The sequence below is a fragment of the Aureobasidium melanogenum genome (assembly GCF_000721775.1).
Source record: "Aureobasidium melanogenum CBS 110374 unplaced genomic scaffold scaffold_28, whole genome shotgun sequence".
NCBI classification, from domain to species: domain Eukaryota; kingdom Fungi; phylum Ascomycota; class Dothideomycetes; order Dothideales; family Saccotheciaceae; genus Aureobasidium; species Aureobasidium melanogenum.
The window spans coordinates 167,449-181,953 of record NW_024470080.1 but is presented as its reverse complement, the minus strand read 5'-3'; the positions used below and the strand labels follow the sequence as shown (position 1 = coordinate 181,953).

Below are 14,505 nucleotides of genomic sequence, written 5' to 3'. Positions count from 1 at the left end.
CGCGGTTGAAGCAAGCAACTTGCGTATTGGAAATTCAATAGTCGGCTTCTTCGAGGTACCTTTTGAGTTCTTCCTTACAAGCCTCTCTGGCGAAAGAAATTCCTGGCCACCCATTTCGCTTGTAGATATCGTATACCTCCTGTCAACCATATTAGTAAAATACAAACACGTGATTCCAAAACACAATCATGCTAGGGCACACCTTTGTGAACTCGTCTTCAATCTCGACTTCACCATCATCATCAGCCTCTAACAATTCATCCTCTTCCACAGTATTGTCAGCTCTCGTGAAATAGGTTCCTCTATCCCCGTGAGAATCAACTGGCGGGGCGACCATGCAAACGAGCTTCTCATACAGCTTTTGATACCTTTCGAAGAATTGCCCTACAGGTGCCGTAGGGAAAGCTCTCCACTTATCGTTATCGTCAAGGCGTTCATATTCATCCCAGTTGCCCTCAATATTGTTGGCCATAATATTGTACCTAGTGATCTTGCCCGTCTGCGTATCAAGCAACATGTAACACCCGTTTCGATCAGTCGGATTCGCAATCGGAATCACATGGCCAGGCAAAGCCTTGATCAATTCAGGGCTGTCGTTGTAGCAGGCGCCTTTGTGGTATTGAATGCACTCGCTTCCCAAGTCGACAGTCCAGCCGCCACGAAAGTCAGGGTGCCCAATGTAGGGCAAGTGGCGGAGGAGCTCAATGACTTCGTCGCTCCTGCCGCGATTGCTCAGCTCGGTCGTGTCGACATTGGGCCATCCATCTTTCGGCGCCAGAACTAGGGCATCGGGATCTAGGTATGGCAGCCTGATGTAGAATTTGTAGAAGTCTGTTGTAGAAGCAATGGTTTCATCACGAGAATACGTTGTTGAGGTCATGACGAGGTTGTTTACTTCGCGGTCTGAAATATGAAGTTGTTTTGGAAAGAAGGTGGGAAGGTGCCTGCCAACGAGAGGGGAACTTATTATCATGCATGCTAGGTTTGAGGACGGTCGCGCAAACGTGGCTTCAGGCCAAATCAATCAATAGCTCATGAACCACAAGAATATTACCATGTTCTGTGCTGACAATTGCTGCGTTGATGTCAAAGTCCTAAATAAAGGTCTCACAGCATAATAAATCGATGGTCGTCGATCTTAATCAGGCTACCTGGTCGTGTTCAAATGGCTGTGCCCAGGCACAAACGTTAATTGGTGAATTCAGTTTCACCAAACTTTTGACCGGCTGGTGAGATTGTTGAATTGACTTCCGATTTGCCGATGTGAAAAACTCAATGGCTACATCACAAAGAAGTTTGTTTTGTCGTGCCATGAAGTCCCAACCTGTGGTCCACAATCATCGCTGCGATGGCCTCTCCATAAAAGGTTGATCCTGGGTAGTGCTGTGTGCGCGTGTTCTAGGCTTCGACCTTTCTAAGTGAAAGCAAGATACACAACTTAGTAACCTGGTTGGTAGCCATCTCAGAATTGGAGCGAACGATATTGTTTGAGAAAATCATAAATTTGACATCAAATATAAATATTCATTAGAGATGTATGAAATAAGTGTTAGAGGAATACGAAAAAAAGAATTCTTTTATGTACAAAAAGATTTTGGATCTTAAAGAACCATAGCGAAAGCGCCCAAAAGGACAGCGGCAAGAGAGCCGGAAACGGCGCCAGACATGGAGCTGGCAGCGCCAGTGTAAGGCATGAGAGTGTGGGTGCCGTTGGCAGCGCTGGAAGACTTGGAGCCAGCAGCGCCAGTGGTGGCAGAACCAGTGGTGGCAGCAACAGAGCCAGGAGCAGTAGGAGCAGCACCAACGTTCTGGGTACCGGTAGCAGTGGCAGCCCAGACAGAGGTGTAAGAGGCGATGGCAGAAGTGTCAACGGAAGCACAGTCGACAGTGACGGTCACAACAGACTGAGGGGCGACAGTGGGGATGGCGAGGACCGAGGAGAGAATTGAGGCAACAGAAGAAGCAGAGGAAGCAGAAGAAGCAGCGGTGAGAGCGGCATCGGTGGTGGTCTGAGTGTTGTTGGCGTAAGCGTAGGTGGTAGGGACAGCCTTGCCAGAGGTGGCGACCGAGGTGAAGGTGGTGCTGGGAGAGGAGACGGTGCTGGAGATAACAACATCGGCAGAAGCGATCTGGCTCTTGATCCAGGCGGCGGCAGTGTCGCTGTAGAGGTCGAAGTAGTTCAGGTGGTCGGCAACAACATCACCACCAGCGCAGATGGGGTCCTCAGCAACACAGTAGTCGTGGAGCTTAGAAGTCCAGGTGGCAAGGTTGGCCAGCTGGTAGTCGGGACGGGGGAAGATACCGTTGTCGGGAGCACCGCTGAACTGGTTGTAAGGCTGGTTGGCAGTGTGTCTGGTGTTACCGAAGACGGTGACAGCGACAATCTGCTTGCCGAGAGCAGAGTTGACGTCAAGGGCAGGAGAAGGAGTGGTTGTGCAGCCCTGGAAGAAAGTGCCGTTTCCACCACCGATAATGTCGCCAACAACCTGGGCACCTTGAGAGTAACCGCTGATGACCAACTTGGTGTTGGGGCAGCGAGCAGAGTAAGCGTTGAGCTGAGCAATACCGTTGGCGACACCCTCATCGACAGATTGACAGTAAGGAGCCTCAACAGGGTTGTAGAAGAGGATGTTCTCGTAGTCACAGCTGGGGAGACCATCGCAGATAGCGTTTACGAGCTTGCCCTGACGACCAGGGTAAGGCTCGTTGTTTCCCTTGCCCAAGAAGATATGCACTTGTGAGCATTCTTCGGTACCGTTAGACTGACGGGCCTCGAGAGGGGCAGCAACAGAGGTCTGCGCAATGGCGAGAGCAATGGCGGGGGCGGCGACACGCATTTTTGCTAGGATTATATTCGGTTTGATAACGAATGTGGGGTGCTAGAAGCAAGAGAAGAAAGAAAAATTAATAGATATTAGTGTAGAAGACTGTCGCGATGAGGAGAGGAAGGGAAGACGAGGTGAAGAGTTAATGATATATAGGCAGTGCTACTCGCCACCAACCATGGAAAGCACGAAGGATGAACCATGTAAAATTGTGTTTAGGTCACTCTTCGTGTTCGGGCGAGTGCGGACTCTGCGGAGACAGCAGGACTAGCGGCCGACTATCGAACGTGGAGATTGCGGCCGTGGTCTTGGAGGCTTCTGGCTACCCATCCAAGGCGCTCTCTCTAGCTATTCTGAGACGACTCAGACGAGTGACTCGAATACTTGGGTGTGTGCATACGAGTCGCGCGAGATAGTGCTCCCAACTCGAGAGACCTGAGGCTGGTCGTTCACTCAATGCTATAGAATGGCTGTTGATAGCAGCTCAAGCAAAATTGATGTGGTCCGAGGAAATTCAAAGGCGTTGTTCTTCTAAATGTCAATCTTCGTTGCCAAAATGACGCCGTTCTGGAAACGGATTTTTAACCCAGCAACATCGAGATGTTACACTGTTTGTGCTTACAAGAAATTAGGATAGCACACAGTGCCTGAAGGATTGTTCATGGACTGGTGGTCTGGCACCTCGCAGTACGTACTCCGGCTGTGATTCCATGGTACCTCAACCGTGGCGCAAGGCACAGAGTGGTGATTGGAGGAAACAAAGACAGAAGCGGCAGAAAGTTCAGGTACGAAAGAGTCAATCACTGTCCAAGCGTCTGCTCGCTAGTCAGCAATTTTTGCCGAAGGTTTCCGGAATATCACTCTTCTGGGAAGCGCACTCCACAACAATCAACAACAAAAGCAGGATCTTTCATTACTATTACCTATCATTACCACTGCTCGATTTGACAACCTCCAGATCGCCATCAGCCGGGCAACCGAGTATGGTGTACCTGATTACAATCTCCAGCAGACCTCGCCAAGACCAACGATCCATGAGTTCACTTCCCAGATGGTTGTGTGTCGCGTGCTTGAATCATCAACCTACGTCAATGAATCTCTTGTCTCAACGTTATCGAAACCTTAAACCGTATGCTATTATTGTATGAGCATAGAAAGTTAGGTTAATTCGCCTGCGCCGCATTGATGACTCCAACTGTTGCCCCAATCCAACGGCTCTCGCGGTCTCTCAAGTCGTTTGCGATGAAATCGGCGTTCTGCTCCAGAGTGGTCTCGTACCTTGGAGCGTTCATGCCAGCCAAGATGGCCTTTCCGAGGAGCGGAATGTGTTTTACCCATGAGTCTCTCCACAACGGTGGCGACGCGGCCTCGGCCGTCAACTTATGGTGGATGGACTTCGCCGGCACGCTGACTTCGGCGTTCTCGGCTGTCATATTGCTGGGGCAAAGCAGAGACCAGTCCACCGAGTGAGGTGGCAAAGCTCTGAGGAGCTTGATGTTCTGACGATGTTCGAGATAGATGGGGATGCTGGAAGTTGTTAGCCTCTTGTGCATGCTTGGGATGCAGCCTCCTGTATGCTCAAGTCTGTAGCGCATGTGACTATCAAAATGCACAATTCCATCAGGAATCAGAACAGTGTAATCTGAGAAGCAACACCTTGCGGGCTTCCAACGGACGCGCCCCTGCTTCCGAATACAATTGTGTCTTTGGATAGTATACACTCTGCTCTTTGCTATGGACGAAGTACGATGAGCACACGGACTATGTCTGACTTACTAGTTCGAGAGCATGATCTCTGTGCCAGGAAAGTTCAATACGCCCAAGCCACCGAGAAGCCAGATCCGCAGAGGATGGTTTCTTTCTGATCCAGCTTGTTGCGTGCCTTTGAGGACGGCGGAGAAGATCTCTGGCAGGTTGTTTCTCTTCCAAGGCGGCATGGCTGCTACACCAGCAGTGTTGACGACAGCTTCGCAATCGTTCTCAAGTATAGCACGCTTAATGGAGGCCGTGTCTGTGGCATTTCCCTCAACCACAGCAATCTTGGTGTATACGCTTGCTGGAAGGAGGGCTTCGAGTTTGTTGGAGGAACGAACATATGCGACGACTTCGTGTCCATGTGTAAGCAGTGCAGCAACAAGTCGCTGACCGAGGTTTCCAGCTGCGCCGACAAGAAGGACCTTCATATTCGTTGCGTGTTCTTTGTTGGTTGATGTTTGATCTTTGATGTTTGGTCTCTGGTGCTTGATGTGTTGATATGATTTAGTGGTTTCGAGAGATCTTGTTTAGCTGGTTATATACACAATATCGCCAACCAGAGGTCAAGGTACAAAGTAGGACCATCGGCGTATTTTCACCGTGGCCTGCTGCGGCGTATCTTGCCAACACTCGTCGACGACAGGCCCTTGGGCTTCCGTGACACCGAAGCTCCGAACATCGCTAAGAACGACGGCGAGATGTTTGCAGACTGATTCGACGACCTTGCCCATCGTAGAGTACTCTGCCAATGAGTTGAGGACGGGAACGGGGGGTAGCGGAGGAAGCGGGGTCGACAACAAAGCCTTCGGGCGAACCTCACCCCGACTACACCTGGTGTGTGCCTCTCATGGATAAGCAGTGACGATAGCGATTTGCTGACAGGATTCATTCATCCGTACGGTACAATCATGCTTGATGCCTAAGAATGGATCGAGTTTGATTCTTGTGTTCGGTGTTTGAAATGCCGGTCAGTTCATTATATCACGGCTGCAACCATGCTCCGTCGGTGGGCAGATCAGCCGTATAGTCTTATCAGCACTAAGCCATCCTCACAAGGTTCGTATGCAACCAAGTATGTTGCGACACAGATATCGCTCGCCCACAACGGCAACATCAGAGGCCTGGACTCAATCTACCTCCAAGCATCAGATCGTCCAGCAGACCAAATTGTGGCTCACTACTTTCTGGTCTGTTACCAATGTTGGAGCCATATCATGAACCATCACCATGATACCGAAGGAGCGACATTTCCTCGGTTAATTCAACAAACTGCCTATCACTGAAAAGTATGTCGAGCAACATAGATATCTCACGCCTGGTCTCGACAAGTTCTACGCGTACTGCAAGATCTGGTCTCTGTACGATATATAAAATTTGATCAGGGTCACCTCATTGACCAAGACAAATTTGTATCGACATGCTTCACGCTTGATCACCCTCGATTGCGAACGATATAAGACACACAGAACGTCTTCGTCGTGTAAAGTCGACCTGGTTGTGGGTTTTTGAGGGCTTCCGAAGGTTGTTTCAGCATCCCTCCATCCAGAACTTCAAAACAGACGGCCAAGTCTCTGAGAATGAAGGATTGAAGCAGAGCACGTGCGCGCAGTCATAAATTATGTACTGTCTGCCTCAAGCAGTAGATACATATCTGTCTGCTGTACTGTAAGTCAGACAAATGCGACATGTTTCATCAAGATAAGCGAAAAGCGGTGAACATGTCTGCCAAAGGATCTGCCAAAAGCTTACACACGTGCCAATATGCGAACCTTATGGTTGACACGTCCGTCTGTGCCTATCATGGTATGTGCTTCAAGTCAAATAGATTAATTGCGGGTTGCTTAGCTCTCTGCTATTTCGCATCCTCGTGTACTAAATTATGTGACTTCTCTCATACTCCGACCATAACAATAAGTAAGTTACGGCACAATCTTATGCGGACACAAATGCTGTCCATAGAGAGTCCATTCTTAGTTGCTTCTCTGGAGAAGTGTCTAGTCTCCTAGTAGTATCATACATTTCCATGGCTATGTGCGTTACATACTTGTGAACACGCATTCGTTGCACAGGGCTCGTTCATGCAGGTCGTCAAGTCTCGAGATGCTTGTTTGTTTAGACATCCACGTGCAACCAGATGCGTGAGCAACGATTGGAGGGAATATTGACAAGGGTATAGAGAGATTTCCATGGCAGGAATAGTATCGACCAGGGATGTGTCAGTGAGCTTAGACGACCTGCCACTCATCCCGCATCCTACTTTCTGCTTTATATTACAGCGGCCGTCTGCTCTGACCTTTTTGGTAGGGCATATCACACATACACTCCTGGGTCGCTTTTCACATCTCGTGTTATCATCTTCGAGCTGAAACGCGGCGGATTACTTGAAACATGCACATTGGTCTGCTTGGGACAGTGTCTCTGCTGTGCGTCAATGCTACGGCGTTCACTCCAGCATCGACGTCCGGAACAGACAGGTTCAACGACCATGGCATGACAAAGCTGAAGACGTATCTTCACAAGCATCGAGGGCAAAGCAATTGCACCTTGGAAACAGCTGTTGTGCGCCAGGAGTGGTATGCATTCACGGATCATTTCTGGTCTTAACCACGTGCTAACAACACACAGGAGCACCCTCTCGAACCCCAAGAAGAAGAAGTATATCGATGCTGTACTGTGCCTGCAGTCAAAACCAGCAATAAGCGGCAACCTCGCTCCAGGAGCAAGATCACGCTACGATGACTTTCTTGCAACTCACATCAACCAAACTCTGACCATCCATGGTACGGAAAACTTCCTCAGTTGGCACCGTTACTATATCCATACTTTCGAAGAAGCCCTTCGCATTGAATGCGGCTATGATGGTCACATTCCCTACGCGAATTGGGGAAAGTATGCTGAAGATCTGCTGAATGCTCCCCTTTTTGACGGCAGCGAATACTCTATCTCTGCAAATGGCATGTATAGAAACCATACCGGTGCTTCGATCCCCAGTGCAGCTAGTCCTTTCATCCAACTCCCTGCAGGTCCTGGGGGTGGTTGCGTTACCACTGGACCTTTCAAGAACATGACTGTCAATCTTGGTCCCGTTTCGCCTGTGTTCAACGACGTCCCTACGAACCCCCGTCCTGATGGCTTGGGCTACAACCCTCGCTGTCTGCGACGTGATATTGGTGCCTATGCCGCCAGTATCGCTTCCACAGATGCCAATAGTACAGCGTTGATCAGACAAAACACATACATTGGAGATTTCCAAACCGTCATGCAAGGCGACTTTGCAGCAGGCCTGCTGGACGTACACACAGCCGGTCACTTCTGGGTCGGCGGCGACCCCGGTGGCGATATCTTCTCATCGCCAGGAGACCCCTGGTTTTGGCTCCATCATGCACAGATCGATCGTACCTGGTGGATCTGGCAGAACCAAGATCCGGAGAACCGCAGTACTGCCAAGGGTAACAACTCTTTGGCTGGAACCATTACTTTGAACAACAGCCCACCATCCAGAAATACGAGATTGGATGATGTGATTGAGTTGGGCGTCAATGCTGAGGGTATCTTGATTGAGGATGCGCTCAGCACCACAGCTGGGCCATTCTGCTATATCTATGTCTAGATGCTCAGCTTCTGTATCTACTCCTTGCCATGCAGATTCTCTGTGTGAGCTGAGGAGTGTCATGATCTCACAACTGAGTCCTTCTCCGTCACGAGATGCAAGGCTCAAGATAAGTTGTCTAGCGATGCGATCATTGAATGTACTTGCACTTCTGCTGAGATCCGATACGCGCAGGCGTAGGAGGTATGCAAGGCGCCGTGCCTTCAATGTCTGACCTGCCCATGTGCAGAAAGTCATAAGTTAGTCCAACCCCTTTTCTACTTCGAGGTATAAGGCTTCCTATAAGCTGATGAAATGCACGATTGTGGTTCGAACACAACCCCAGCCATTGGGATTACCTTGAACAAGGGCCCAGGGGCCTCTCCATTGGAATCACACTCTTTGTAAAAGTATTGTGCAGTTGCACAGCTATATTGTAACTGTCTTTAGCACATGGGGAGGGCACATGTTTCTGACCCTTACATTGGCCCCATAATCGCCCTTTCGTACCCCTTATCTTTGCTCCCATCCGAAATCTCGGAAAACGATGCCAAGCGCAGAGGCAATCTAGAGAAAGATGTACATCATGGCAACGCTGATGGTGAGAAAGATGGCGGATCAAAAGACGTTTGGTACAAGCGGTCGGACGACACTCCGAGTAGGCACGAGGCAGCAATGGTCGCTAATTCGATGCAGCCCATATGAGAGCAGTGTCTAAAAGCACGATCGGACCTTCCCCATCGGATTACTTCTAAGTGCCACGGGCAGTGAGTTTTGGCATCTATCTACCAGCAAACATATCAACACTCGATCTCGAGTATCCAACAATCTTATTCGGCCACCCACTCCAATCACCAGAGAACAAAATCGCATCCTGACAAGCACTGCCCAATCCCGTATTGTTCAGCCAAGTAGGCTCCCAATAATTGACACCCTTGCCCCAACCACCGGCAACGCCCTGAACTACACTGACAATATCTCTTACCCACTCTGTTTGACCCGCAGCACTAATGGGCACAGAAGTATCGCTCAGCTCTGGCGCAGAAGCCCCATCACAAATAGCAGGCCAATCCGTCTCCACCACATGAACGGGTTTCTGATACTTGGTAGCCACAGCATCGAGTGTATCCTTGAGGTTGGCCAAAGTGGCATCCGTACCATAGAATGGATAGAAGGAAAAGCCAAACACATCCCAGTCAGAGGTCTTGACTTTTCCACTACCGGTAAGGGCTTCAAACCAGTCTAGTTGGAGGGTTTTGTTCCAGCCGTCGTCGATGTGGATCATGACCGAGGGTTTCTTGACGCCGGCTCTGACGGCATCGTCGACGCCTTTGCGGGCTGAGGACCATAGTTTGGCCAGAGAGGTAAAGTTCGCGATGCGTGCAGAAGTGGGCGAGGTATCGACGTCGACATAGCCAGTAGGCCAGAGCATACCATGGCGAATTTCATTACCAAGGGACACGAGTGAGAGATCAACGCCGCCAGCCTTGAACGCCAAAAGCGTGGTTTTGACATAATGACGGAGGTCAGCTGCTAAAGCAGACACACTGCTTGTCGTCCAAGCGGCTGGTGTATACTGTTTATTGGGATCTGCCCAGGTGTCTGAGAAGTGAAAGTCGAGATAGATGCGATAGCCCTTTTTGGCAAATCGCTGGGCTTGAGATAGTGTATATGCCAGGTCGTATTGTCCAGGCTCTGGGTTAACCCAAATCCTATCACATCCCTGAGTTAGCTTTTCAAAAAGGGGCGCCAACTAGGTTGCACATACCTCAATCTTACGGTATTCATCCCGCCATCACCGAGGATATCCTCAGCAGGCCTGGTTGCATTGCCCTTGGCGGTGTCTTTGTAAGTGACGTTGCCGAGCTCCAGGATATGCAAAGAAGACAAATCAAAGCCCTTGTAGAAGAAAGGGTCGACAGCCTGAGTTTGAACCGGCTTGGAGGGTGAGGCAGTCGCTGTTGATAGACACAACAGTGCGGCAGACGCAATGGAAATCACCGAAGGCATGATGGAAACGCAGAATCAGATTATGGTGGTAGGGAGTATTGCTCGGGGCTGCACCTACCGGTCTTATTATACTTGTTAGAGAAGAGGCATGTGGTAGAGCGAGTGCTCGGGTACATGCACCTTGTTTCTATATTACTCCTCTCCGCAGCCGCTTCCAGAACATGGGGCATGGAGCAGAAGATGGAGAAGTTGCGGGGCGCAGACCGAAACATCCACCAACTGGATGATCTTCCGTCAAGCACGGATATGTATAATGTTCCATGCAAAAGCGAATATTAGGGCATGAAGTCGCAAAGACATGCAGAAAAGGTTACAAGCGAGGCTTTGTGGTCATTCGATGGATATTACCCGGCATTCAGCCTTATGAGCCCGGCAATTCGGTTTGACAGCACGGTCTTGTATACGACTAGATAGAAAGAACAAACACATCTTGATACAAGCAAATCACACTCGAGTGAAGTGGGCAGCACGGATGAACCATAGCACGTTGGTAAAATTCCTTTTGGCATATCTCATATGTTCATTTGTAAAATTTTGTTGACAAAGCAAAAAGAGCAGAGAGAAAGTGCAAAAGATGCTTGCCATGCCAACGAAGGGAAGCCTTCCCCCCTCAATGTACGCCTTTTCCCTCTTCCCTGTGATGTTGGTACCTGATATGTGTTTTTGATCTTTCTCTCGCAGAGCTCAAACCTTCCTGCACTTTTTCCATGCGCCAATTCCTGAAAGTCGACGGGAAGCTATGAAAGGCAAAAGAACAAGCTGTACAGCTCTTCCCGATGCTGAAGCTGGGAGGCGAACCGAAGAGGAATTTATTGTGATTTCAAGGGCCTTGTAAAAGTTTCCCAAAGCTCAACCAGACATGGTGTACTTCTAGGCACCACCGCCGCCGCGAGCATAAGGGTGGAAACCACGGTGACCACCTCTACCACCACCTCTGTAGTTGGCGCCAGGTCTTCCGGCGTTCTTAGGTCCCGTAGGAGCATTGGCAGGTGCGTTCGAAGGACCAGCAGGCGCACCAGCGTGGCCTCCTCTGCCGCGTCCTCTGCCACCGAAGCCACCGCGAGGGACAAAGCCACCGGTGTTGCTGCCAGGACCGCCGCCCTGGTTGGGAGCAGGAACGTCGTCATACATGCCCTCCCAGCTTGTTGGTGAGCCAGAAGGTTGGAAGCCGTTGCTGCTGTTGGGTGTGGCAGATGCACCTGACATGCCACCACGCTGCTGTTGCTGACGTTCATATTTCTGTTGCTCAAAGGCGAGTTGTTCTTGAGCGTTGTAGGCAGGGCGCTGGCCGGGTCCGCCGTTCATCGGAGACATGGGGTTGTTGGAAGGTGCTGGGCTGTTCGAGTTACCGGGGCCACCACCTTGCATCTGCTGCTGCATTTGTTGCATCTGTTGCATCATGGCTGGGTTCATGCCGCCTGAGTGAAGAAGCTTGTTAGTATTCATGATGAGCACAAAGAAGTAGTAAGCAACTAACCTTGACCCATTCCTTGCTGCATGGCCATCATCTGCTGCATCATCTGAGGGTTCATGCCACCACCGCCCATCATTGGGTTGCCGCCTCCACCCATGCTGGAAGCCAACTGCTGCTGCATCATCTGGAAATACTGTTGCATGCGCTGCCAGTACTGAGCCATCATGGCCGGGCTCATGTTGTTGCCTCCCATACCGGCAGGACCGCCCTGTTGCATACCGCCTTGCTGACTGGGATCAAAGCCACCCTGCTGGCCGCCGAAACCCTGTTTCTTGAAGCCGCCGTTGTTGCCGTTATCGTCGTTACCGCGCAGGTTGCCTCTGGGTTGAGCCTTCTTGACTTCAATGTATTTGCCCAAGATCTCCAAAGGACGTTCAAGAGTTCTGTCAACAGCAGCCTCACTGTCAAAGGTGACGAAACCGAAACCACGAGGACGACCGGTATCCTTGTCCATCATCAGAGTGGCATCCAGAACACGACCAAACTGCATGAAGAAGTTCTTGAAGTCAGCCTCGGTGGCTTCCTGCGAGACACCGCCAACGAAGATCTTGCTAGTACGCTCCTGCTCGTCGCGAGGAATAGCCCTTTTGGGGTCGATCTGTGGCATGATTAGTTACTGGTATGATAGACGTGAAAGATAGACTCACAATCTTGCCGTCAAGCTGGTGTTCCTTCACCATGACGATGTTGACGGTCTTGGGGTCTCTGAAAGTGAGGAAACCGAATCCGCGAGAACGTCCAGTTGCGCCGTCACGCATGACAGTGCACTCTGTAACTTCGCCGAACTGTGAAAAATACTCCCTAAGTGATTCTGCAAAGATGCAAACATCAGTATACAATTGACGGATAGCACAAGAATTCAGGAGGACTCACGATCTGTTGTCTCCCAGTTCAAACCACCAATGAACATTTTACTGTCAAAAAATTCACGTTAGCTATTTGTCAAAAGGTGCATCTTGTGTGTTGTGGTTCCAGAAAGACATGATTGCGCAGAGGAGCAGGCGATATTCTTTGAGGTTCCGGAATGCTTGGGTGCAAAATCCAAGCGGTCGAACAGGCAGCTCCAAGATAATTTTTCGAGCCTCAAATGAATTAGAGACACGATATTATAACGCAGGTGAATACTGTTGTCGGTAATGCTTCGGATCGCACAGCAGGGCAAGATCAAGTTTAGGTCGAGTATGGTAGTGGTGTGCGTGTCTTGAGAAATGGTCTGGAGAATCGCTTGCTGCGCTGAACGACCGGGGCAAAGCCCTTGATACGTCAGACAAACAGCAGCCATCGAATTCCGTGCTTTAGCTAGGCTCTATGAAGAGTTATCGACATGAAGCTAAATAGCTATAGGCTTTGGCTAGATGGGTTCAGATGGTGATTTGACCGTCATACAACGTACCACTACGATCTTGAATCTCCTGCCTCTGTCTGATATATATTGCCTGATTGGTCTTGCCGAGGTATGTAAATGGCTGCATAATGCTTGCTCTTTGAGTTGGCGAACTCCCGACGCCGCTCTCCATATCTGGTTCAGAGCCATGTAGTTCCTCAATCCATGCCTTCAAGGCCACAATGTAAGAGCGCTCAACAAACACCAGATGAGATGCTTGAGAGAATAGATAATGGTGAAAACAGGACCGCCGATGACTGAGTCACCTTGACTTGTGCCTGTGCATAGGGCAGTCCAAGCATACATGCTTGTCGCATCACGTATTGCAGTATTTTGGATCGTCTGCTGACCCAGCAGGTTGCCAATGATGCAAGTTCCAGCTAATTCCAGTGCGCATCATGTCTTGTATATGTATACTTCCTGAGATGGGGATAACAAAAGAAAAGCGGCACGACTTACCCGTCTTCTTTGATGCCGATGGGCTTATAGTCATCATCGGCAGCTCCGCCGTGGTTCATCTGCTGAGCAGCGCCATAGTCGTTACCTTGGTTCTGGTTGTTGTAATCCCAGTTTTGCTGGCCCTGCTGCTGTTGTTCGTTCCAGCCATCGTTGGAATATGATTGGGGTTCGGCGGGTAGGTTGGATCCGTTTGCGATGGGCTCTGACTTGGGAGCTTGTTCTGACGAGACGGGTATCGACTCAGTCTGATCGGCGACGGCGGTTTCAACAGTGGTAGGGGCGGGAGCTGCTGCGGGAGCAGCTGGAGCCGAAGGAGCGGCGTCGTCACCCTCGTAGCTAGCGAAGATGTCAAAAATCATGATGGGCGGGGAGTTATAAGGTGAAGGAGACGTACAGGTCGGCGAACAGATCCTCTTCTTCGTTGTAATCAGCCATGTTTGCTATAGGTGAGGGGTCGTCTGGGCGTCGCAAGCGACGTGAACTGCTAGTATGAAAGGAGAATGTGCGGAGAAGGTCAAAGGAAGGTCAGATGTGGGCGAAAGACAAGATGAAGAAGACTCGGGGTGAAAGGAGTCGTCGTTTGAGAGTCGTTGGAGTGAGAAGTCAGAGCAGCTGCAAAGCTTCGTCTGTCTCATCGGCGGCCAAGGCAACGCGCGCGCTGCAATCACTCCACGAGGTCACTTCCGAAGATGTCCCGTGCGGCATCTGCTTACCGCGCGTCGCTCCTTCTCTTACTGGTCGCAAGCCGATTTCTGTGTTGCGGCGAGACGGCAACTTTGTTTATCAAAGTACAAGAGAGAGTTGAAGTAGTCGCAGAGCGGCCATAGGCCTCTCTGTATTGAGCACCCAAAACTAGATAGAAGCTCTATGACATTTGCAACAAGCCTGAAACCTTTTCAATACTCGAGTCGTCAGACGCCGCGTACGAGAGTGGCTGCGTTCGCTATGGAGCGCGTCATTGGCGCCCCATGCTCGAGTGATGTGGGTGGCCGTTTGTTGTACAATCGTC

At 50.3% G+C, this 14,505-nt stretch overlaps 7 protein-coding genes across 7 annotated transcripts; 1 reads left to right on the top strand and 6 right to left on the bottom strand.

The window, feature by feature from the left end:
- Nucleotides 1-34: 34 nt before the first annotated feature.
- Nucleotides 35-880, bottom strand: M437DRAFT_69561 (uncharacterized protein; the record flags this gene model as incomplete). Its single annotated transcript, XM_041025300.1, has 2 exons — nucleotides 35-139; nucleotides 203-880. 2 exons carry the CDS (start codon nucleotides 878-880, stop codon nucleotides 35-37), a joined length of 783 nt encoding a protein of 260 aa, XP_040875911.1.
- Nucleotides 881-1,601: 721 nt separating this feature from the next.
- On the bottom strand, nucleotides 1,602-2,837 carry M437DRAFT_58232 (alpha/beta-hydrolase; the record flags this gene model as incomplete). The annotated part of the gene is made up of 1 exon (XM_041023366.1): nucleotides 1,602-2,837. One exon carries the CDS (start codon nucleotides 2,835-2,837, stop codon nucleotides 1,602-1,604), a length of 1,236 nt encoding a protein of 411 aa, XP_040875910.1.
- A 1,151-nt stretch (nucleotides 2,838-3,988) lies between these two features.
- On the bottom strand, nucleotides 3,989-5,008 carry M437DRAFT_88155 (NAD(P)-binding protein; the record flags this gene model as incomplete). Its single annotated transcript, XM_041028770.1, has 2 exons — nucleotides 3,989-4,352; nucleotides 4,602-5,008. 2 exons carry the CDS (start codon nucleotides 5,006-5,008, stop codon nucleotides 3,989-3,991), a joined length of 771 nt encoding a protein of 256 aa, XP_040875909.1.
- A 1,960-nt stretch (nucleotides 5,009-6,968) lies between these two features.
- On the top strand, nucleotides 6,969-8,190 carry M437DRAFT_58400 (tyrosinase central domain-containing protein; the record flags this gene model as incomplete). Its single annotated transcript, XM_041023393.1, has 2 exons — nucleotides 6,969-7,153; nucleotides 7,206-8,190. 2 exons carry the CDS (start codon nucleotides 6,969-6,971, stop codon nucleotides 8,188-8,190), a joined length of 1,170 nt encoding a protein of 389 aa, XP_040875908.1.
- A 760-nt stretch (nucleotides 8,191-8,950) lies between these two features.
- M437DRAFT_58191 (glycosyl hydrolase 53) lies at nucleotides 8,951-10,179 on the bottom strand (the record flags this gene model as incomplete). Its single annotated transcript, XM_041023361.1, has 2 exons — nucleotides 8,951-9,881; nucleotides 9,938-10,179. The coding sequence occupies 2 exons, from the start codon at nucleotides 10,177-10,179 to the stop codon at nucleotides 8,951-8,953; spliced, it is 1,173 nt and encodes a 390-aa protein (XP_040875907.1).
- Nucleotides 10,180-11,972: 1,793 nt separating this feature from the next.
- M437DRAFT_13410 (uncharacterized protein) lies at nucleotides 11,973-12,566 on the bottom strand (the record flags this gene model as incomplete). The annotated part of the gene is made up of 3 exons (XM_041018711.1): nucleotides 11,973-12,251; nucleotides 12,301-12,464; nucleotides 12,527-12,566. Coding segments are annotated over 3 exons (483 nt in total), but the record flags the coding sequence as incomplete, so codon positions are not given.
- A 926-nt stretch (nucleotides 12,567-13,492) lies between these two features.
- Nucleotides 13,493-13,931, bottom strand: M437DRAFT_58205 (uncharacterized protein; the record flags this gene model as incomplete). Its single annotated transcript, XM_041023363.1, has 2 exons — nucleotides 13,493-13,832; nucleotides 13,891-13,931. The coding sequence occupies 2 exons, from the start codon at nucleotides 13,929-13,931 to the stop codon at nucleotides 13,493-13,495; spliced, it is 381 nt and encodes a 126-aa protein (XP_040875905.1).
- Between the last annotated feature and the right edge of the window lie 574 nt (nucleotides 13,932-14,505).